Below are 24223 nucleotides of genomic sequence, written 5' to 3' on the forward strand. Positions count from 1 at the left end.
CTATTCCAAGAGATCAAACACCCTCCTCTGGGCTCCACAGGCACCCAAGCAGGCATACATTCAGGAAAAATATTTACAAATAAAATAACATTTTGAAAAGTATGGTGGCGGGGCTGGAGAGATGGCTCAGAGGTTAAGAGCACTGACTGCTCTTCCAGAGGACCTGGGTTCAATTCCTAGCACCCACATGGCAGCTCACAACTGTCTGTAACTCCAGTCCCAAGGTATCTGACACCTTCACACCAATGCACATAAAATAAAGTTAAATAAATTATTTTTAAAAATTAAAAAAAAAGAAAAGTGTGGTGGCATGCAGAGGCTGGCAAATCATAGTCAGTTCCAGGACAGCCAGGGCTACTGGTACCCCGGAAAGAAAGGAAGGAAGGGAAGGGAGGGAGGGAGGGAGGGAGGGAGGGAGGGAGGGAGGGAGGGAGGGAGGGAGGAAAGAAAGACAGGCAGGCCAAGGAAAATGGCATGTTATTTTTACAATGCTAATTTCACCTTGATAATTAGCAGCTTCCTCATGTTACTGTTAAAGACACTGATATAAACAAGAAATTTACCCTGGCTAGACAACATGCAGCCTGACTTCAGTATCTATACCTTGACCACTGCTAACCCTTCTCTTGCCTGCTGGACCAATAACACTCCTGGGGAGGGCAGAACAAAGCCCTGATTCATCCATCTAAGTGCTGTACCTCCCAGGAGTTAGTCCTGCCTGATATCTTCCTCAAATTGTGGCCTAAATGATCTGTGAGAAATCACTCTGGTACATCCTCTTCCTTCAGCCTCTGTAGTCACAGGAGCTGTGTGTGTGATCAAGGAGACTGGTGCTGAGGCTGAGGCTGAGGCTGAGGCTGAGGCTGAGGCTGAGGCTGAGGCTGAGGCTGAGGCTGAGGCTGAGGCTGAAGCCACCAGTCTCCATTCCTTCCTCACACCCCACATGTGATGCTCTTTGTTATGTTACAGGTGTACCAGGAGGAATTCTTTCTTCCTCCTGGTTACAGAGACTTGCCGACCGTCAGGGGCTTCACCCAGACCCCACATTCTGTGAGCCAGGCTGCAAAGACCTCCATTCCTGCTCCAGAGAGGAGGCCAGGAGACTGACAGTCAGGGTCAATGTATACAAGGATGAAACACATTTCAGGTTTTCTCCAGTGACTTTAATTGGAAACTCGATGCCTCTAAGCTGTGGTACAAGCCTGGCTCTGTGGGGCCACATCTGGCTTCTGAGCATCAGGGGGGCATCATAGAAATTGAAATAGGAACCCCAGGGTCCCTCTTCTACAAGTCTAGAATGTTTCGAATTATGGCAGCTGGAAAAACATTAATATAATTTTCAGTGACACCAAGTTATAGTTTCCTTTGTTCCTTTGAGGTTCAGTCTTCCTCCTGTGAGGGGTATTCTTTCGAAGCAAAGCAAAGCATTATGTGGGATCAAAACATGTCTGCAACTGCACTAAACATCTGCAAGCAGGAAACTTCTAGAAGTGTGTGGCTGAGGTGGCCACACAGACATCTAGGATCAAGGGGCCACCTGCCCTAGCCCACTTACAGCCCAACCCCTGACTTCACTGTCACAGATTTGATTCTCCAAGACTCTTCTGCTTTGGTCTAAGGCCCACTTCCTTGGGGCCCAGCACAAGGCTGAGTCAGCTGCAGAGCTGTGAGCAGTGACAGCCGTTTGGAAATCCCAAATTTCTACCCCCTGTTCTTCTTACGAACAACCAAAGATGCCGTCACAGTCATAATACTGTCTGAGTCACCTTCTCCCCAAACCCCAAGCAGGAAAGGGGAAAGACCCCTCCCCTTCACATTAAAGGGAAATGTGAGGCCAAGGACTTGCTCATGGCCCCACTATGCTTTAAAGAACTCTCCAGGGCTGATACCTTTTCCAGGCAGAGGGCCTCTATTTCCTAGTTCATGTTGCTAAAATAGAAGACAAAGATTTGGCTGATTTTCTACATTTTTTCCTAATTGTATTTTTTTTCCTCCCACATGGGCATTTCTAGATTTGAGATCTCTTTCATAAAACTGGGCTTTGGGGTTCTTCTCAGGCTCCTTCCTCCCCTCCCCAGTACAGAGCAACTAGCACCTGAACCCAGCTTGACCCTCTGCCCTCATAACCCATCTGCATGCAAGCTCTATTGGGTAGAAGACACTATGTAGGCTGTGGCAATGTACTTCTTGCCATTTCCATAGGTGGTCTTATCCCAGGTGTAGGTCTGGATGGACAAAGGATAACCACCCAGGCTCAAGTGGCACCTGTAGAGAAAGACCATATTGAATCAGCAGAGCCCACCGCTTTGCCCACCCCATTCCAGATGGGAAAGACCTAGCCATCCGCAGCAGAAGGGTTTCATCCTCCCAGACAGACTCTACCCAAACTCCCTATGTTAGCAAGTTTTCCCGATCTGGACCTCTCTGGACCTCAGCAGCACTCAAGAGGCTGTGAGGCAAGAGGCCCTCTAACCCTGGCTACATAGTGAAACAGAACCCCCACCAACACACACACACACACACACACACACACACACACAAAGTAAAAACAAAAAGCATTAGGACCCAAACAAATTCTCAAATGACGGAGGCCAGTTATTATCAAGTGTTCTCTTTGGGACTCTGTGGTTCTCCAAAACAGCCAATGGGAGGGTGGGGCACACTCAGGGATCCAGAACAAGTACACTGCTGACTTCTTGGTAGATTATTATCCTAAATGCTTCACTTGAGGAAGTAAGGGAGATAGATGGTTCTGCTGCTTAGAAAACTGGAAGCTACCAATCTAATCTAACCATTTCACTGTCGAAGGTAAGAACAATCATTTCCCCGACCTTCTCAGCCAGAGTGGCAGACTCAAGTTCTCCCGACGTCATCCTAGATGACAATAGTTGGAGACTCCCCTACTGCCTGATCCCCTTGGTCACCCCAATACTTACTTTCTGCCTGGCCTGGTGATGAAGCACAGGGAGTAAAGGGCAAACTCAAACTCGGGGCTGCTGCCAATGAAAGCTGAGCCCACTTCCTTGTAGTAGCCATCCCAATTGAACTGCATAGCTAGGACATCTGGGTAGGAATCCCACTGCAGAAGAAAGGACAGCAAAGGTCACATGATAGAACCAGGAACCAACCGTCTGTTAGTATTTAGGAGGGTCTTTGAGGAGCCTTCTGGAGATACTAACTTCTTTAAACAGACAAAAGGGACAGCGTACCGTTCAGTGTCTCAGTCCTACTCAGATCCACTGTCTGAAGCTACCAGTGGCAATGAGGCCAGAGTGACATCCACATGATCAACCCAGAATGCAGGGACACAGCTGTCCCCTATGGCCCTCCACACGTATGAGGCCAGGTTATTGCCCAAAATCATTTCCCAGTAAAGGGCAGCCAAAGTTTCTCAGGAGACATGTGGAGTTGAGCTCAGTTAGCCAGGGTGGACATTGCTGCCACCCTCTGAGGATGTTCAGGCAGGGGGAAATGCATGCTTTGTTTTCTGGTCTAAGAATTGGGCCTTGGCCTCCCACCTGGATGTAGTACCCTCTGGCTCCTGTTTTGGAGGTTTCACTGTTGGGACTTGGGGTAGAAACTTGCTCTCTAGGAGATAAGGGCATGGTATCTATCCATAGTCCCTGCTGGGTGGCTGTGGAGAGCCAGAATGAGAAGCAAGACTGACTGCTTGGAAGCCAGAGGAAGAGCAGTAAGTTTGGGCACCTACAAGGCCCCTACCGCCCAGGCACTCACAGGCCCATCGTAGTTGTGACTGTAATAGTCAAGCAGACCCTCCTTCTCCTGCAGGTAGAAGCGGATCCAGTTGTGAAAGCCAGTGACCTTGCCCTTTTTCACTTCACCTGTAATAGAATCCAAAGTTGGTGGTCTGGGCTGTCTTCCCATCCCTCTCCCCTCCATTCCATGCCAAGCCTGTTTCCTATCTCCAGGTCTATCTAACTTCTGAACTATTTAGTGGGTTACTCAGACCCTTGCCTGACACCCTCATATGACTGTTCTCTCTTTTGGGCTCAAGAGACTCAGGAGACTCCATTCTCCTAGATAGTCCTCTGCTCTGGCATACTCCTCTGTTTCCACAAGATCAATCCAGGCTCAGTGGGAATCTTAAGGATGAGTGGACACAATAGCCTCTGTAGGCAGCCCCTAACCAAGACATGGAAGCAGAGGACCACTCTGAGGCAGACAGGCCAGCGAACACTTAGGCATACTAGATGGAACCCTGGAAGCACCAGGACTGGTTTTCCGTCCCTCTTAGATATTCTAGAGAGACTGTCATCCCTCAGATATCCTCTTACTTGCCCTGGGAGTCCCTCCCTGCCAGGTGGCTTGACTGCCTGTAACCAATGCTCAGGGCTGTCCAGCCTCTAAGCAGTACCGTTCTCCTTCATCTTTGTCCCTCCCACACTTCTCTGCCAAGCAGAGTGAGCCTACCTGAGAAGACATGTTCAAAGCCACTCGAATCCCTCTCTTCACTGCCTCTTGAGTAGAGCCCAAACCACATGTTCTTCAAATCGTCCACGAACTGTTGTTCAGAGCTATAGCGGTCTGTGGAGAGAAAAACAAAGAACTCTTCAGTGAGGAGGGGGGGGTCAATACTGAGACACAAGGAAGGGTAACCTGCTCCAGAACACCAGGAGAGACGGGGGTTCAACAAATGTGATCAAATGCTCATTCAGCATGGTCAAGGGCCTGAGGAGTACACACACACACACACACACACACACACACACACACACCACCACCACCACCACCACCACCAACAACAACAACAACAACAACAACAGAGTCTGTCTCTAAAGCTTGCATTTCAGGGAAAGACATGAATAATAAATCAATAAATAATATCTTGGATAAGTACAAAGATTACCACATAAAAACTAGAGGAGGAGGTGGGAGTCAGGAGCACTGCATGTTTTGGGGTTTGAGGCATTGTCGTTTTTAGGCAAGGTCTCACGAAGTAGACCTAGCTGTTCCGGAATTTGATATATAGACCAGACTAGCCTTGAACTCAGAGCTCTGCCTACTTCTGCCTCCCAAGTGCTGGGAATATAGGTGTGTGCCACCACAACTGGCAGAAGTACTTTGCCTTGAATGTGCTTCTCAAAAGCCCGTTGGAAACCTGTTACTTCCTATAATGAAATTAAGGTGTAGGACTTTCACAGGCAATTAGGGAGCTGGGAGTGGTGACACACACCTTTAATCCCAGCACTCAGGAGGCAGAGGCAGGAGGATCTCTGTGAGTTTGAGAGTAGCCATATAGTAGTCTATATAGTGAGTTCCAGTATAGCCAGAGCTATATAAAAAGATCCTGTCTCCAGAAAAAAAAAAAAAGAAGTGATTGAGCTATGAGGTTCTGTCCAATGAGTGAATTAATGCTATTCTGTGGGGTCCTCCCTGAGTGGATTATTTCCTTTAAAGTTTAAAGTTTAAAAAATGAGTTTAGAGCTGGGTGTGATAGTAAAAACCTGGAATCACTTGGAAGTTGCAGGTCACCCTCAGTATAAAATGAGTTCATGGGTTATTCTAAAAATAAACAACAACAAAAATAAATTCAGCTCTCTTTTACCTTTCTCACTCAGTCAATCTCTTCATTCCTGCATGAGATGTCACAGCATGAAGGCCCTCATAAGATGCTGCCCACAGTTTCTAGAACTATGAACCAATATATTTCTATTCATTATAAATTCCCTGGGCTGATATTCTGTTATATCAACATAATATACCCTAAGACATGGGACTAGCAAAGAGGGTCAGAAAGGTCTCCGTGAGAAGGTGGCACCAGACAGGAGTGCTAACACACACCTGTAATCCTAGTACTTAGGAAGTAGAGGCTGAAGGATCATGAGTTCAAGGTCCCAAGGCAAAAACTTGGGTGGGGGGCAGTGACCAGACACCTGAAGGATGAGGACTTCTCTACACAAGAATCTGAAGAGACATTTCCAAAGCACAGTGGTCAGGAGGGAGAAAGTCTGAGAAGGAGGCAACACTGAGAGCCTTCAAGCCATCACAATGAGGTCAGAAGACCGAGGCTCTGTGAGCCTAGATGTGTTTTAGTACTGTCTCAGATGCTTGTGTGGTAACATTCAATCTTCACACAGCTAATGTTACTAATCAACCTGAACTCAAAGATGAGAAAACCGAGTCAGACAAAAGTTACAAAACTCATGCAAGAGGACACACACTGTTAACCACTGCACTTGGGTCTATGCAGCATAGCTCTAAAGATGGATCTGTTACCGCTTGATGGTCTCTTTGTGGTAGACAATGGCCTAGTTTGTTTGTTTGTTATCAACTTCACGCAAGCTATATAGTTAGTTAAGAAGAGGGATTTCAACTGAGAAAATACCTCTGTCAGATTGGCATGCAGGCAAACCTGTGGGACATTTTCTATTTATGTGTTTGTTTTCTGAGACAGGGTTTCTCTGTGAAGCCTTGGCTGTATTGGACCTCACTTTATAGACCAGGTTGGCCTCAAACCCACAGAGATCTGCCTGCCTCTGCCTCCAGAGTGCTGGGATTAAAGCCGTGTGCCACCACCTGGCTGCATTTTCTTAATTGTTGATTGGTGTGGAAAGGTCCAGCCCACTGTGGACAGTGCCACCTCTGGGCAGGTGGCCTGGGGTGTATTTAAAAAGCATTCAGAGCAAGCCAGTAAGCAGTGGTCCTCCATGGCTTTTTTTTAAAAAGCCAAACCCTGCCTTCAGGTTTCTGCCCTGATGTCATTCACTAATGAGTTGTTACTTGAAGTATAATATGAAATAAACCCTTTCCTACCCAAGTTGTTTTTGGTTTTGCTATTCTGTCATGGCAATAGAAACCTAACTAAGACAATGGACATGAAGAGGTTTGGGGGGCGCAGGACAATTATGTGACATGAACTTTGTTTAAAGGGTCACCCTGGTTGTGTGTGTGAAAAGGTTAATGGTGGTCATAAAGACAAAAACAGAGAGAACAGTTTTGAAGCTAATGGTTTATCTATGGTAAGTTTCTGGGAGCTTTCATTAGTAACAACAGAGAAGAAGAGGAAGAAGCAAACAGATCTGGAATATGTTTTGAAAGTGGAAGCGATGGACATTACTGATGGGGAAATGGGGGTGGGAGCAGTGGTGTAAAGAGAAAAATCAAATCTACCTCCTGGGTTGGTTCTGCAAGCTCATGGGAAACTAACTGCCCAGCATACAGAAGCTAAGCTATGTCTAATCTGCACACACACACACATACACACACATAGGCCCACATATACACACACACACAGAGACACTCAAAAACACACATACACAGAGACACACAAAGACACATATACACACATAGATACATACACACATACACATACATACATACATACAGACAGACAGACACACATAAACACAAATACACACAGACACACAAAGACACATATACACACATAGATACATACACATATACACATACATACATACATACATACATACATAGACACACATACAGACAGACAGACACACATAAACACAAATATACACAGACACAGACACACAAGGAGCACACACACACAGAGAAACACACAAAGACACACACACACACACACACACACACACACACACACACACACACACCCCTAACTCCTTAGCTTTTTGCATGAGAACTGGACAAATTGTGGTGATGATTAGGAGATGAGACAACATAGAGAGGTGCAGGTCTGGAAATAGGAGGAACAGTGAGTTCTTTTTACACTGTGTTATGTAAATAACAGATAGCAGAGTGGAGCTGTTGAAAAGGCCACTGGGCCCCAAGGGAAAGGTCAGAGCTGAAGTTTTAAATCAGGGACTTCCAGAATTGTGCGGAGGATCCAAAACAGATACCAGGAATATTCTCTCCTTTCAAGGACTTAAAACAGTGTTGGAAAACAAGTCCAAGTGGACATGAACAGAAGGGTTTCACAGACCAAATAGTTACCCTTATTAGTACTTGCTTGGCTGTCCCCTTTTGATGCTTTGCAAGCATCGATCTTCAAAGACCTTAAGTCACAGAGAAGACCAGGAGAGGTCACAGCAGCACAGCTCAGCTGCTTAGCCTGCCTTGTGTTTCTAAAACCAGATCCCTGCAGCCATGTCATTTATACTGGATAGCAGTTTAGCTACCTCGTGTTCTGGAGTCTAGGAAACCAAACATGAAGTGCTGGCATGTGAGAAGGTCAAAGCAAGCATACTAAGGAGAGCCAGGTTCTCTAACAGAATACTCTTGAGGATCCATGAATCCAAGTTGGCGTCACCTCCCAAAGTTCTCACCTCTAGATATCATTAACACAGGGCTTTAGGGATTACCTTTTTAATGTGTGAAATCTGGGAGATGCCCTTAAACTATAACCTCGGAATCACACCAGTGGTAACAGAATCAGGGGTCAAACCAAGTCTGTCTGGCTGAGCTATTTTGGGCTATATTCTGATGTCTCAAACTCTGAAGAGATTCAGCATGAGCCACTGGGGACTTTATAAATGGAGCAGGCTAGTGGGATCTGGGGTGAAGGAGGGGATGAGTGCTGGGAACCCTGCTCTGGGTACTGGATGGCTGCCGCTGGCTCCTTGCTCACTTAGGTCTTCTAGCCTAGCTAGACCTCTAGCTCTCTTGCTGAAAAAAAACTAATGGTTTAGTCCAGTGGTTCTCATCCTGTGGGTGGCACCTCCTCTGACAAACCTCTATCTCCAAAAATATTTACATTATGGTTCATAATAGTAGCAAAATTACCATAATTCTATGGTTGGGGGGGGTCACCACCACATGAGAAACTATATTAAAGGGTCGCAGCATCAGGAAGGCTGAGAACTACTGGCACGCCTGTGTCTTGTGTGTTTACTACAGAGCAGACACCAGAGGGCATCACAGGATTGCATGACTCTCAGACACTCCCTCCTCTTAACAACAGAGTTAGTAACTCTGTTGTCTAAGGTTGCAGGCCGAAAGTAGCAGGTCTGCCTGGGTGCAGGCCCCCGGGACAGAATGGGAGACCTATACAGATCTGCCCCTGAAACCGAGTCCAGCTTGCCAGAGTTCAGGAAAGGAATCTGGAGGACACTAACAAACAGAACCCAGAGCCAAGAAGTCCTGAAGCCAAAACCTTTTTTGGTCTGATTTGCATGTATCTGTGTCTGGAGTTGGTCCAGCCAGACCACTTCCTAACAGAATGATGCTCCACAAGCCCGTACTGATTCTCTGCTGTCATCTGTGCTGAGTAGGAGGCGTAGAGAACTCCACTTACCCAAATGTACGGCTTCTGACATGACTCCTGGGATCCCTGAGGGGGCTAAAAAGTGCCCAAAGTGGGAATAGAGATGGGGTGTGGGGCTCATTCCCTTCAGAAGGTAGTAAACTCATAAGATAACTGACAGCCAAAAGATGGATGATCTAAGCAAGCAAGCCAGCCAGAAGGTCATTCAGTTCCTGCTAGGGTCTCCAACCTCTGTAGCTTCCTTCTAGCCTCGTCTTTGACCCCTTCTGACTGTTACTGGACTTCATACAGTGTCCCTGCTCCTACCTGCTCTCACACCCACCACCATCACCATCTCCACTGCCACCACCAGAGACCTCAGCAGTGTCTGGCTCTCCTGGAGACACACCTCTTCACACAGCTTTGTGCATTCAGGAAGGCTCACTCACTTTGATGATGGAGAAAGCCATAGAGCTCCTTCATGACAGCTGTCTTCATGACCTCCCTGAGGAAGACAGCCTGCTCCTCCAGCTGTTGGGCACTGAAGTGCTCCCCATGGCCTGTGGCCCGCTGGTAATTATTGAGTAGGTTGATAAAAGCTGCATAGGTAGGCTTGGAGAACAGCTGCTCGTTGACATAAGTGAAGAGCCTGCAGCAAGTGGATGGAGACCCATTAGGAGGCCTGAACATGCAGTAGAAACTCTCCCAGAACCTTCCAGACAGGCCAGGGGCGGCACATAGAGATGGGCTCAGGGTTCAGGAGCAAAGGCAACTTGTGGTGCTTTTGAAAGCCAACTCTGGGGTCTGTCTGCTTCTACCTCCCCTCTTGAAGAACAGCATTATCCTTAGCTTAGGCAGCACAGAAACCTCCTGGCTCTACACATATCGACCCTCAAGGTGATTTCTTTGTTTCTGGGCATTAATTTTGTTCCCCTCTCTCTTGAGCTTGCTTGACTTGAGGAGCAAGATCTGAGGCATCAAAGATGTGAGGATAGTTGAGAAGATAGGATGAAGGGCTGGAAGGAATGAGGGGCACTCACGGCTCTGGGCAGCGATCCACTTGGTTTCCTGTCTCTGATGGGGAGACGCGGTTTTGACTGTTGAGGACAATGTCTTCCTTGCGGGCTTTGTTGTTATCTACCTTGTAGATCATCTCAGAAATACTCTGAAGTTCCTCATTGGTTATGGCATCGCTGCTGTGGGAGAAACCCTCTACGAGGAATTGAGAGAAGGATGGTCTGAGAGCTAGAAGGTGGCAGTGTGCCAACTATCTGAAGATCAATAGCATCTCCCTCTGGGCCCCTTCTGGAAGCTTGCTCCAGTGAGGGGGACCACCACCTGACTCTGTAGTTGGAGGGCAGGACAGAAAAAGACCCTTAAGGTCAGGATGTGTCATTGCCATGGTATGCACAGAAAGCCCACTTCACCCTTTTTCACTAAGAAAGGTCCTAAACTGAGGCAGGCATCAGAAACCCCTGGAAGGTTTAATCAGAGCGGCGACCCCAGTCCAGAGTTTCTGAGCAGTAGGTCTGGGGCACAGCATAGGGCCGATTGCCTCTGCTAAGGATTCTCAGACGCTCCTGATGTTCCTGGTCCAAGGACCACATGGGGAGAACTCTAGAGAGTTACCATGTGTCTGGGGCTATGCTGATGGAGGGAGCAGACTGACCATGATCACCACACAGGCTGTCAAAATCTTCACAGCAGTCCCCAAACTTTCTGCATCGTTCATTGCAGTGGCAAGGGTGGTGCTTGTCGTAGGCTTCCCGGCAGCGGCCCTGGCAGGAGTTTGGTGCAGAGTACAGGTCTAAGAGGACAGAGAAAAGGGTGTGTGTGTGTGTGTGTGTGTGTGTGTGTGTGTGTGTGTGTGTGTGTCCATGTCCCTGGCAACCTCTAGAGGGTGTGCTAGGAGCCTAAGGACCAAACCCTTCTACCCACACCCATAGCTGGGCTCCTTGCTAAAGGTCTCTTGAGATCAGAGCAAACTTAATCCCTTGCGTACTCTACAGTCAGGAAGCCCTCTGTTTTCTGATGTAGGACTCTGCTCTCTGGCCTGTTTTTATAATTTTCCCACTCTAAAAATACAACCTCTTCCACTTTCCTCCTCAGGCCTCAGAAGTTTTCCTGGCCACCCTCCCCCCTGGCTGCTTGGATCACACCAGTGTTTCCCCCTGGGCAGATCCAGCCTCATTCTTCTGGCTTATGCCCAGGTTCTTGCCTCTGTGGTGGCACCCTCTCCCCTTGTCACCCCTGGTGTCCTATGTGGGGTTCAGGCTTACGGTTGACTGGAATCTCTTCCTCTGGACTGTGGAATGCCTTTGGCTCTGGGGGCCCTTCTTCAGCTGTAAGGTAGGAATATAAAGTCACCAACCATCCAAGGATTCCCCCCCCCCCCCGGCTTTGGCTGAGGTTCTGGGTTCCCAGCCTCGAGGCAAGCATGATAATGGAAAGGGTTTATGGACAAACCCCTGACACTGAAGGGCTGGAAATGGGAGGTATTTCCAGGGTCAGATTACTGAAAATTTAGGAAAAACAAAACTATTTCCCCCAGGTGACAAATGTCCTCCCACCTTGGCATTTGGTGCCCACTGTGCTCAGAACAACTAAAAAGAAAAGTCGGTAAAAAGTGGAAGAAGAGGCGGGCGAGCCCCTTCAGCACTGAAAACCAATCTGAGTTACCACATGAGAACAGTGCATTTTAGCATTCTCCAAATGACGAGGCTCTCAGTTCAGAACATCCTGTTCCTATTAAGAGAGTTGGGGGTGGAGGGGGGCACCTCTCCCTGGGGGTGGGCTGGGCAGGTGTTAAGTATTGTTGGAGCACTGTTAAAATCTGTTCGCAATCACTGTTAATGGTAGGGATACGTTCTTCTAGTTCTTACTGTAAATAAGCACTTCTTCGGGTGTTTTTCCTGTAAGCCAGAGGGGGGGATGGGCAGTTTGACTCCCTAACTGGCAGCTAGTGGACTCTCTTGCTGCCTTAGATGCTCAGGTTAAAGGACTGTGCCTGAAGCAGCTAGGCATTCTAGCCCGGCACCAGCTCCAGTGCGTGGAAGAAACTACTTGATGATGGCAGCTGCTTACTCCAGATCCTGAAGCCACGGTCCCAGGCGTGAACATTTCAGAGTTTCCACCACACTTTGTGCCATCACAAGCGTCTGTGAACTCTAGCTGACTCCACCACAATTTCCATCCAAGCCAGAGGCCCAGCATTTCCCCTGCTGGCCTAACCTAGCTTAATTATGGGTCACAGCCTCATAGGGGGTCATGAAGAATTTGCCAACAGTAAGATGTTTCTGAACTGTCCATAGTTGAAAATTAAACCTCAAAATTGAACATGTAATGAATCTGAGGTGTTTCTGGCAGGATTCAGTCATGTGTCATGTGACCTCCCTGCATCTTTGGTTCTGAACATACAACAGGCATTGCACTTGTCATCAAACCACCAAAGGCCAACAATCACTGCTGGAACTGGTCTGCTCTGGTTCAGGATGGCAGTATGTTATGAACTGCAGTGTCCTTTGTTTTAATGTTGTGTGAGACAGGCCCTCAGGTAGCCCAAGATGGCTCTGAACTCACTATGTAGCTGAGGATGGCCTTGAACTCCTAGGCCTCCTGTTTCTACTTCCCAAATGCTAGGGGTTACAGCATGCACCACCATACAGGGCTATCACAGTAAATGTTTGATATGTATACCTGTTTTATATAACTGTGCCCAACATCACACAAAAGTCTCTTAGGCATAAAGGAATCCCAAGCAGAGGAAGGGATGATTGTAAGGCCCTCAAAGGGATGCTGCCATGGCTAGAGTAAATGCCAAGCATTAGCTGCATGGGAGGTTTGCTGTGACTGGAACCAACACCTCTTTTGCTCTAGCTATAACATCAAGCTTCATGAGCTTCAGGGAGACACCCACCCGTCCTGGTGTTGTGACATTAAACCCAATAAAATGTCTCTCCTGAGCATTTTCTTCTCCAAGGAGAGTGGGTTGAGCTGAACCCAAATTAAAAGCCAGCAGCAGCACAACTGGGCTGGAAAAGGAAGCAAGCTGCATCAGTAACAGCAGGAAGACAGGCAAACTGCAGAATCGGTGGGCAGAAGGGACCAATGGGAAATACACCACCCTTGAGACAGGCATTAACTCCTGGAGGGAAGGAAGGGCAGGGCCCATGGTGGATCATGACACACGTGACCACTCCCTCGATTGGACAATTTACATGATTACCTTTCCTGTTGGGTCAAAGAACCATACCTAAGGTCTGTGCACCTCTCACTGGCTAGCCCTGCCATGTGCTCAGAGCCACCGGTCTCAATAAAAATGATCAAAGTTCCAAGCTAGTCCCTGCCCTAAGTCTCGTAAAAGGCCACCAATAGGGCAACAAAGCAACATGGTAGTATCCTTGATCCTCAGAACCCCTCCTACTTTCTAGAGTCTTTCTCACTTTTTAATTTAATAAGTCCACATTAATTCAATTTAACTTAGTAAGTCCACATTTTAATTTAATTTAATAAGTCCACATTAATTTACAATGCTGGCTCAGTATCAGCCTTTCCTTATTCTTCTTAGATGCAAAACAATTAACTAAACAAGGAGTCTATTAAAAAATGATTTTTCAAGGTCTGGAGAGATGGCTCAACAGTTAAGAGCCGTTGCACTTCCAGGGGAAGTTGGGTTCCCAGCATAAGCATCAGGTGGCTTGCAACTGCCATAACTCCAGTTCCAAAGGAGCTAACACTGTCTTCTGGCCTCCTTAACTACACACACACACACACACACACACACACACACACACATGCATACACACAAATAAATAAATATAAATATTTTAAAAATGATTTGTCATGAAGTATTCACTTAGCTGGACCTGGGCATCAGAGTCTGCAATCCAAGCTACTTGGCAGGCTAAAGTAGGAGGATCACAAATTCAAGACCAACTTGCACTCTGTAGTGAGTTCAAAGCTGACCTTGGAAACTTAGTTACATCCTGTCTCAAAATGAACTGTAGAAAATGAACTGAGAATACAGCTCATATATGAGTACCTGCCTCATATATCTGTGACCTGTGGTGCAATCCCTAGTACAGCAGGGGAAATGCATTTAAATCTGTGCTTGTAGAGAAGCAAATGGTCATCTGGGGAAGGGCATGCCTTGTTTCTTTTCTTTTTTTTCTTTGCTTGTTTTGTTTTGTTTTACTGTTATTTTGAGACAGGTTCTTACTATGAAGCCCTGACTGTTCTGGAACTCACTCTGTAGACCAGGCTAGCCTCCAACTAACAGAAATCAGCCTGTCTTTGCCTCCAGAGTGCTGGGATTAAAGGAGTGTGCCACCACATCCTGTATAGGAAGGACAGTTTAAAGCAGTGTCTGCTCAGTTCACTCCCTGGAGAGGCATGGTCTGTGCTATGACAGTCAGTGAGGCCAAACAGTCTCCCCATGTCATTCTGATTGTGAGGATTGCCTGCCATTTGTGTGTGTACTTTGAGAGTGACTCATAGTGAACAATAATATCATATATACTAAAGTGTTTTGAAGATGTATTTGTTTATTATATATACAGTGTTCTGCCTGCATGTATGTCTGATCTCATTATAGATGGTTGTGAGCCACCATGTGGTTGCTGGGAATTGAACTCAAGACCTCTGGAAGAGCAGCCAGTGCTCCTAACCTCTGAGCCATCTCTCTAGTCCTCTTCAAGATATTGCTAATTGTGATTGTTCCCTGAGATCTTCCAGATCAGTAGCATCTGCCCTACTTTATTTTAGGAACTTCCTAGAAAACCCAAGACTAGTGATGACTAAATCCCTGACCCTTGTCTCTGCCTTCCACACTTTCTTCCTGAGTTCCTGGAACCCTCTCCTCAGTGTCCAGCCTTACTCTGGACTTCTGAACATCAGTCCAGACTTGCACACAGCCTGACCTGCTGTGAGTCCCAACCCTTCATCCCACATGGCATCTCACCAGTGCACAGATGTCCATAGTCATCACAGCAGTCGTCATGCTGGGGACACTGACGATCACACTGGCAGACTGCACCACGGTTAAATTTCTCATTACAGCGAGATGCACACGACTCCCGGTTTCCTACGGACAGTCAAGATCACCAGCTCAGTGCTTCAGGAATCCGATGCTTTTCCTAAATTGCCCCTGCAGGTGGTCTCAGGGAGGGACAGCGAAGGCCATTGCTGCCTACAGGACATACATGCTTACAGCCTCCTAGCTCAGTATGGGCCTTTCCTGCTCTTAGCCTGCCTGGCATGACCTAGGCTCAGGACACCAACCTGGGGCTCAGGCTCAGGTGACTGTTGGAGGGACCAGTGACAGAAACAAGCAAAGAAGCAGTATGTGAGAAGTAAGAAGACCGTCACAAACTCCACAGGGATAGCCTGACTTCTGTCCACAGCCACTTCCCAGCCACAGGAGATGGAGCCAGAGCCTCCAGACTGCCAAAAGAAACCTTCATTTGGGGGTGAAAATTTCTCAGATTTTTAACTTCCAACAGGCTGGAGAAAGAGGTCAGTGGCCAGGACAAGGTTCGTTGGACTGTCCTGTAAATGAAGGAGAGCCACTGAGGCAGCAGGGTGCCTCCTGCTGCTCCTCTAAGCTGCCCCTCGCTCTACTCCCACCCCCTTTCTGTTCTTTGTTCTCCTTCCTTCACCCTGTCTTCCGAATCCTATTTCCCCATGTCACATCTTTGCTCCTTCCAGCCTTTGGAATGCATTCTGTGCTTGGGTGGGGAATAAGGCCGATGTGGGTGAGAACTGGGCTTTGGGACAGGATTCTGTTATGCAACCACAGACCACATCCCTTGCTCCAGACAAACCGTTTACAGAAGCAAGCTTTTGGTCACAAGGGGATATGACCAGAGCTTTTGTTTTGTTTTGTTCTGGTTTGGTTTCATTTCGTTTTCCAAGTCAGGGTTTCTCTGTGTAGCCCTGGCTGTCCTGAAACCCACTCTGTAGACCAGGATGACCTCAAACTCAGAGATCTGCCTGCCTCTGCCTCCTGAGTACTGGAATTAAAGGAGTGAGCCACTATGCCTGAAATGACCAGAATTTTTGTAAAGAACAATACAAGTAAGCACACTGCTACTCTAAAAGAGAAACCAGGCCCAAACAGCAAAGGGAGTGCAGGGCAGAAGGTGGGGAGAGGGGTCTTCCTATTCTTGACTTAGGGGAGTTTTCATGGTGGCTCCTGAGGCCTGGGTGTTAAGAACAATGGGTTTAGGGGTCAAGCTGAGGTCTGCACAGAAGTCAGGGTCAGACTCAGAAGCCAGCCAGGCACGTTTGTAATGCCAAGATTTGTGAGACAGGAGCAGGAAGATTGGGTTTTCAAGGCTAGCCTTGGTAACAAAGCAAGTTCAAAGTCAGTCTGGGCTATATCAAATTTGTCTCAAAAGAAGCAAAAACAAAACAGCCAGAAGAAGCCAGGCAGTGGTGACACATGCCTTTATTCCCAACACTCAGGAGGAAGAGGCAGGCAGATAGATAGATCTCTGAGTTCGAGGTCAGCCTGGTCTACAGAATGAATTCCTGGACAGCCAGGGCTATATGGAGAAACCCTGTCTCGAAAAAACAATGAACCAACCAAACAAACAAACAAACAACAACAACAAAACCACCACAAGAGTCAAAACTGCCATGAACATCTGCATTGGGCCAATGAAATATAAACCTAATTTAGACCAGGGCTGGCATTGGCCTTGAATTTAGAGCTATGGTGAGGATCTTGCACTAAATCCATGGATAAAGTAACAATTTTGTATTGCTATTGGGTAAGCAATGGAGTAAGATTAAACTTGATTTAGGGTCAAGCATGTACCAGCTCTAGAAAAGGAGATGTAAACTGAGTTTTGTCTCAGGTTAGACTTGGGGTTGGGATTATGTCGTGCCTAATGAGGGGTACACAGCAGAGTGAAACTGGACTCTGGTACCCAGCTGCCTGAATTGGAATCCTGGCTATGATGTTTCCCAGCTGTGTGATCTTAGACAAGTTATTTCACTTTCTGTGCCTCTGTTCCCTTATCTGTAAAAATAGGAAAAAATAGAGTCTATCTCATAGAATATGCATATGAAGTAAATGAGTTAACCTTGGCAAAGCACATCTTGTGGTGTGTGACACAGAACAGAGGCATTTCAGTCTTTGTTATATAAATAAACAGTGGCCACATTCCATGTCCATACTGTCCAAACTAGCTTCAGCAATCATCCCTGGTTAGGGAACCTGCCCACAAACTACACTGCCTGACTCCCTCCCCAAGTTCAGCTGGGCCATGCTGTGAGCTGGGTTGTTAGCAGGTGTGCGTGTTGGGATGGTTTACCAGCTGATGTCACTGTTATTATGAGTCTATTTGCATTAGAGAGGTGTCAGGTCAAGGTTACTCCAGGTCCTGAGGCCATTGCATATTGTGTGCAGGGTCTCCAACACATCCAAGAAGACAGGGCTTTAGTCCAGGCGATTGTCCTAAAGGACACCAAGTCCAAGACCACTTCTTCATCCAAGCACACAGGGAACCCTTCATGAATCTTAAGTCATCTCTCTTGGCACCTAAATGCTAAGGTCTTAAGAAAAAGCATTCAGGGCAGGAGGAAGGCTGGGTCAGCTGCTTGCCCCACCAGCCTGGCAGAACACTCAGAGTCCAGAGGGAGAGAATGCAAGCAAGTGGGGGACTGCTCTTAATGGGACACCGAGGCAAAGTCCAAGGATGAAATTCCCTCTGTTCTAGGGCTGGCAGGGTTTGAGAAGGACAGAGGAGTGAATAGCTGGCTGTGGAGTTCAGTAGAGCACTCTCACGGGCCCATGCTGTGTGGATTTGTCATCTCTGCCTCAGAGCTTTGTCCCCAGTAAGAACCCCATGCCAACAGGTCGCACATTCCTCTGTGAGTTTGTTTTGCTTCAAGGTAACTTTGGGACATGGGGGTGGCAGGCGCAGGTGGGAATTTTCCCTAGAGAACCTCACTGTGCTATCCTGGGGACACTGGATGACTCTTCATTCTGACTCCAGATCCCCACCCAGTACCTCCCTTTGGCACAAAGTCTTTGTGTAAGCCTCGCTCACCAGTTAGGGCCCGTATCACTACTTCAGCAACCTCTGCCTATCTCTCCTTTCCCTCTGCTTTTCTTCATTTTGCCTTTCCTCTCAGTCTCAGATTTTCCTAACACTCCTCATTCGGACCTCTGATTCCTTCCCCTGTGAAAAGCTAGGTTTCTCTGCATCTTCTCAGAATTTAGCATGCTACAATCTTCACACTCTTTCCCCACTGGTCATCAAGAAAGGTTGGCACCAGACCTGGATGGACACAGGATCCCTATACGTCAGCCCTCAGGCCCTTTGTCAACAGAAGCATCCTCACACATTTGACTCTCAGGGAAACCCAGTCATTATTTCCATGGAAACCTAGTGAACCAAAACCTTCATCTCCAAGACCAGCTTCCTGCCTCTGTTCACTTGAAACAGTCAAGGTCTTGGAAGGCACCTGGCTTATAGACCGTGGCCTATGCCTGGCCATGACTCCTGTATGGCTCATACTTGGGTTTCAAGTCTGAAGGTGCTGGACGCTAGGATATAACTAAAAGGAGTGTTTTTAACAAAACCTCAATTGTTCAATTTTACCAATAAAGACTCAGGAACCAGATGCTGGGGTGAAAACCTGCTAGCTCAGAGAGGTAGAGAAAGTACCCAGTGGACCTTCCTCCTCCATTGGTATCCCAGAAGCCTCCCTTTTCTCCTATACTGTCTCAAACAAGACTCCTCACACTGAACTGGTTCCAGAGTCTTTACTGGTAAAATAGAATGAGGTTTGGTTAAAAACAACACAGGAGCAGAGACTAGCTCCTGCCTTCTGGTATATCTCCACTCTACCCTTACTTCCTATCAGTCTACAGCAGAGGCTAACCAATGCTTTAACCCTTAGTAACCCAGGTCTGCCTATACCTCTGAAACCACTACAGCCATGCCCTCGGGGACCTCCTCAGAGGACCAGATGTCTCCTGTGCAATCAACTCCTGGGGCTGGCATATCCAAGTCCTGTGATCATCCTTCTACACTAGTTAGTCCCACATGCCCTCCTTCATCTCTCCAGTGAGCAGACCTGAGGTAAAGTCCCATGCCTACCCACCCTTCCCTCTTCTCCTCTTCCTCTCCAGACGCAGGCAGAGGGGAGTCTTCAAAGAAGTGTATGCAGTGTGGAGAGTCATGGGAATCTTTTTCCCTCCATGGCTTTTCTGCTTAGGAATCATACTTAGGGTCTCCCCGTACACACCCTGATGGGGAATGACACCAAAAGTCAGCCCCTCCTAGAAATATCCATGCTAAAACTTTGACAAGTTCCAATGGGCTGAGCTGGGTCCTCTTTCTCTAACTAACTTATCTGATCCTTTCAACAGTCCCAGGCAGGAACACCCTGGGAGGGTGGAACTACAGGAACTCTGACTCTCCTGGGGCAGAGGAGGATGCTGCCCACACCCCTCAGCTCAGCCCCCTCCCTTGGCCCTCCTCCCTACCACCCACTAATCACTAATTAACACAGCAGAAGCAGCTCTTTGCACACAGTTACCCAACAGGAAAGTATTCCTTTCCTTTTCCAGCATCCACGTCCTTTCCCGTACTACCTGCGAGTGTGGGACACATCCCTTCTCTCTATTATTTAGCTCCTCTAACCTGGGACAAAATCCATCCCTCTTACAATTTGTGTCGTCCCAAATGGGATAGGGTTCACCTCTAAGTCAGGGACTTTGGTTTCCTCCCAAGCCCACCCACCTCCAAATACCCACCTATCGCCAAGCAGCAGAGGAGAGAGTGACCAAGGGCAACTCAGTGACCTCCTTCCCATTTACACCATGCAGTGGCCCCGGGAAAATAAAACCTTGGCCAAGTGTGGAGTCTGGTTATTCTAGTGATGGTAGAGCTGACCCTGCAAGGCTTCAGCTCTGCAATTCCTCCACATCACCAGCCAACTTCAGACACAGATCCTGAAGTCTCAACCAAGGACAGGTCAAAGAGGTCCACTGGATTAGGACAGTGTTTTTAACCTTTGTCAAGCACCCCAGTTCTCTGTTCTTTAAGCAACCCCTCCTCCCGTCATGCCTCCCAGAGAATGACTTACCAGCCCATGCCAGGCCACAGAGTACGGCCACTATCAGGGAGACACAGGCCTTCATGATGTCAGTTGCAGCAGACTGGCCGCTGGACTTCCTACTACAATCAAGGTGAATGACACAGTACTCAGGTGAGCCTTATTCCCCAAGCAGATCCTTTTAAAGACATCAAGACTTGTGGATCTGGTGTGTCTAGATCCTTCCAGGAAGGAAAGGGGGAGGGAATGGATCACAGATGGATGGGAGGTGAAGAGGAGGCGGGCCCCACAGCTGTTTGAAGCCAGAGAAAAGGTGACTCAGCAGGCAGGTCATGCCAGATGTTTAAAACAGGTAATGCTGGCTATTTGTAGCTAGAAAATAGGCCACATGAGCAGACGCAGCAAGATGGGCCTAGTTTGGCAGGTTCTTTATTCAAGTTCTAGAAAAGGATGTGCTGCTCATCTTCGGATGACCTACAGCCACCTACCTCCAGTCACAGACCTGGCCTGCCAGGGACTGCAAGTTTAGATTCAGATTCGTTGGGATTCGGGGAACTACTGTGGTCATATAGTTCCTCTTCACATTCAGTGTAGAAACCCCTTCCATTATCCCAGTTCTTGTTGGACTTACACATGAATGCCTTCACTGCTGGGGAGGTCAGGGTGCCTCCTCTCTGGGCAGTTCATCTCCTCTCACAGATCTCATTCCGAACCCTTAGGACTCCACAACGTAAGATGTGCTGGTATAGATAAAAGTTGATAAAGGGCATGGCGGTGGGAGAGGTATCAAGTCACTAAGCAAGCTATCACCAACTCGTTCATGGAGAGATGACTAGTCAAAGAACTTAGCTTCTATGCTGGCTAGTTTTTATGTCAACTTGGCACAAGCTGGGGACATCTGGGAAGAAGGAATCTTAATTAAGAAAATGCCACCCTAGGATCAGCCTGTAGGCAAGTCTGTAGGGCATTTTCTTGGTTGATGATTGCTGTGGGAGGGTCCCGCCCACTGTGGGCAGTGCCGTGCTTGGGCAAGTGGTCCTGGGTTGTATAAGAAAGCGGCCTGAAAAAGTCACGGAGAGCAAGCCAGTGATCAGTGTTCCTCCATGGTGTCTGCTTCCGTTTCTGCCTTCAGTTTCCTGCCTCGAGTTTCTGTCCTGACTTCCCTCAAGGATGAATTGTAACCTGAGGATTTTCAGGGGAAATAAACCCCCTCCTCTTCAAGTTGCTTTTGGTTATGGTGTTTTATCATAGCAACAAACCTTAACTAAGACAGATGCCCATATGATCATATACAAGCACACAGAAAAAAGCAGAACGCTTCTCCAACAGGTTTCTCTGTCTGCTGGCCCATCTAGACAGGAATCCTGCTGCTCCTCATCCTTGGTTCCCCTACAGCTAGGTGCTAACATAGGCTTCCACCTTGACAAGTTCTTTCCAGGGAGCCACCATGGAAACTCCAGAACACTGGGACTCAAGTGGGGAAGGAATGTGGGAAGATGAAGGGTGAGGGGGAGAGAATGCCAACAGAGATGCTGCAGTGGAAGACAGAAGAGTGTGGCCTTTGTGGCGGTGTGCATGAGGGGGAAGAGGCTGAGTCTGCTAGGGCCAGTGCCAGGGGCCAGTCAACTGTCAGAGATGTGGGAAGTGTGTTCTGTCAGGTGATTATATATATATATATATATATATATATATATATATATATATATATTGTGCATTGGAGTTTTGCCATGAGTGTTGGGTCCCCTGGAACTGGAGTTACAAAGAGTTGTGAGCTACCATGTGGGTGTTGGGAATTGAACCCAGGTCCTTACCTGCTGAGCCATCTCTCCAGCCACATGTCAGGCAGTATTTATTGAACTGCCATTTTATGCTAAGTGCTATATTGTAACTGCGTTTAGGCCATAAAAAATTCTGTCTCATCCATCCATCCATCCACCCACCTATCCATCCATCCATCCATCCATCCATCCATCTCTGTCTCTCTCTGACTCTGTCTCTCTCTCTGTGTATTCATGTGTATGTTTTCATGTATGAGTACAGGCACATGCGTGCCACAGTACATGTGTGGAGGTCAGAGGACAACCTTGGGAGTTGGTTCTCATCTAAGACAAGATCTCTATGGTTTCCCACTGTGTTCACCAGGATGACCAGCCTATAAGCTTCCAGGGGTTTCCTGTCTGCACCACCTCCCATTATCCCCAGAGGAATTCTGGAACTGCAAATTCAGGCACTACTGTGTTTGGCCTTTACATGCATTCTGGGGCTCCTAAGGTTCTCATGTTTCACAGCAAGCCATCACCCCAATCCATGGGCTCGGGCCTTCCTGAAACTATAGACTTCTGCAGGTATAGATAGAGGACACTTGACCCCAGAAGTAGTTCACTCATCATTGGGCTCATTGAGCTGCCATGGGGAGCCACGACCAGGCAAGACCAGAGGTTTGAGAAGACTGTCCCCAGGAATATAAAAGGGGATATATGCCCCCAGACAGCCTACTCTACCATGTAGGACCTGAGAAACCAAGACCAAACAATGTCAACAGGAAGCAGAGCCTGGAAGAACTTGCATCGGACCAGCTCCAGGAGGTCTGAGTTACATTTCTAAGGGCACCCCAGATTCAGCTTCAAAAGGGACCCGAATACCTAAAGATGCTAGCTGTCTAGGCTGCAGCCAGAGAGTGCTCTGACCCAAGAAGGAAGGCCCAACACAGTCATCCACATCTGATCTCACTATGGCTCTCAACTGCACACATGTGGTTTCTTTCCTACTGCAGTTTGAATGTTACACAGCACACTCGGCTTTCCACTTTCTCCTTTGAAGTTTGGGGGCAGCCGGACTTTGGGCACCACACTTACTGCCTGGGTACACTCATCTCAGAGTCCTGGGCTGTGCATATGGTTCAGCCATCCACACCCACACTGACCTCTGCCTAAAACGGCCTCTGCTCACTGGCTGTCCATCTACCACTCATCCTCCAGTCTCCAGGAACCCTCCTGCCATAGACTCTGTTCCAGATATCATCTCATGCCTTTCACACATCACAATCACCTCTTCCAGGTATCAGTTAACCTCTGCACTACCACTTAACCTTTTACCTATCCAGCTGTTTGTGTAGCTCATCTCTGAAATTCCTTGAGCTGGGGATCCCGTTTCCTTGGCACAGCCATCAATTGTCAATATGTGTCCAGGAATTAACATATGAATACATGAGGGAACTGGAAAGCTTTCCACCTTGTTCCTTGTCACTAAGGACTCGAGGGAAGGCCTTAGCAAGTAGAAGCAGCAGATAGACAGCATGTACTGTGCCATGAAGACTAAAGAGTTTGAGCTGAAACGAACTGGGTAGAAGGGATCCATGCTGAAGTTGTATTTTTATTAAAAAAAAAAAAAAACTGGTTTTAGCCATTGTGTGTACATTGGTGTCTTTGTGTGTGTGTGTGTGTGTGTGTGTGTGTGTAAAACAAAAGGTTCTTTGTCCTGACCCATGACCCTTGAGCCCCAAATGAACATATGGATGCTGTATTAGCTATAAAATTGTTGGTCAGTGACTAGGGCTTCCTATTGGCTAGCTATGTCTTAATTATTAACCCATTTCTGTTAATCTAAGTATTTCCACATGGACTTATCTTACCGAAGAAGGGTCCAGACCTCTAACTCCTTTGGTAGCTCACATGGTGACTCCTCTCTGCCTACCTTTCCCAGAATTCTCCTTGTCTCCTAGTCCCGCCTATCTTCCTGCATCATTGGCTGAACAGTGTTTTATTCATTAACCAATAAGAGAGACATATAGAGAGAAGGACAACTCCCATCATGTGTGTTTTTGACATAGGGTCTCCTGTAGCCCAGGCTGACCTTGAACTCACTACGACCTTGAATTTCTGACCTTCCATCTCTCAAGTGCTGGGATATATATGACAGGTGAGAGCCTCCTGGCATATACATTTGTGGCCATTGGAAATTGTGGATGAA

General features: G+C 47.5%; 1 protein-coding gene across 2 annotated transcripts; it reads right to left on the reverse strand.

Moving 5' to 3' along the window:
• Nucleotides 1-1158: 1158 nt before the first annotated feature.
• Endou (endonuclease, poly(U) specific) lies at nucleotides 1159-15903 on the reverse strand. Of its 2 annotated transcripts, XM_035440846.1 has the most exons (10): nucleotides 15461-15903; nucleotides 15141-15263; nucleotides 11461-11523; nucleotides 10851-10959; nucleotides 10222-10393; nucleotides 9631-9830; nucleotides 4432-4545; nucleotides 3736-3842; nucleotides 2937-3079; nucleotides 1159-2265 (listed from the first exon to the last, which is right to left on the reverse strand). In XM_035440846.1, exons 2-10 carry the CDS (start codon nucleotides 15231-15233, stop codon nucleotides 2145-2147), a joined length of 1122 nt encoding a protein of 373 aa, XP_035296737.1. In that variant the 5' UTR covers nucleotides 15234-15263; nucleotides 15461-15903; the 3' UTR covers nucleotides 1159-2144. The 2 variants fall into 2 exon arrangements, with proteins under 2 accessions (XP_035296737.1, XP_027252212.1); XM_027396411.2 differs by having other exon boundaries at nucleotides 15141-15903.
• Between the last annotated feature and the right edge of the window lie 8320 nt (nucleotides 15904-24223).

This window comes from Cricetulus griseus, chromosome 2 (assembly GCF_003668045.3).
Source record: "Cricetulus griseus strain 17A/GY chromosome 2, alternate assembly CriGri-PICRH-1.0, whole genome shotgun sequence".
NCBI classification, from domain to species: Eukaryota; Metazoa; Chordata; class Mammalia; order Rodentia; family Cricetidae; genus Cricetulus; species Cricetulus griseus.

What these genes read in the sequence shown, in the direction of transcription:
- Endou (XM_035440846.1), bottom strand. Translation starts at nt 15,233, where the DNA reads ATGAGAAATTTAACCGTGGTGCAGTCTGCCAGTGTGATCGTCAGTGTC. An exon ending in GTGGATCGCTGCCCAGAGCC is followed by an intron (nt 9,831 to 10,221) that starts GTGAGTGCCCCT and finishes CACTTGCTGCAG; the next exon opens with GCTCTTCACTTATGTCAACG. An exon ending in ATCACCAGGCCAGGCAGAAA is followed by an intron (nt 2,266 to 2,936) that starts GTAAGTATTGGG and finishes CTTTCTCTACAG; the next exon opens with GTGCCACTTGAGCCTGGGTG.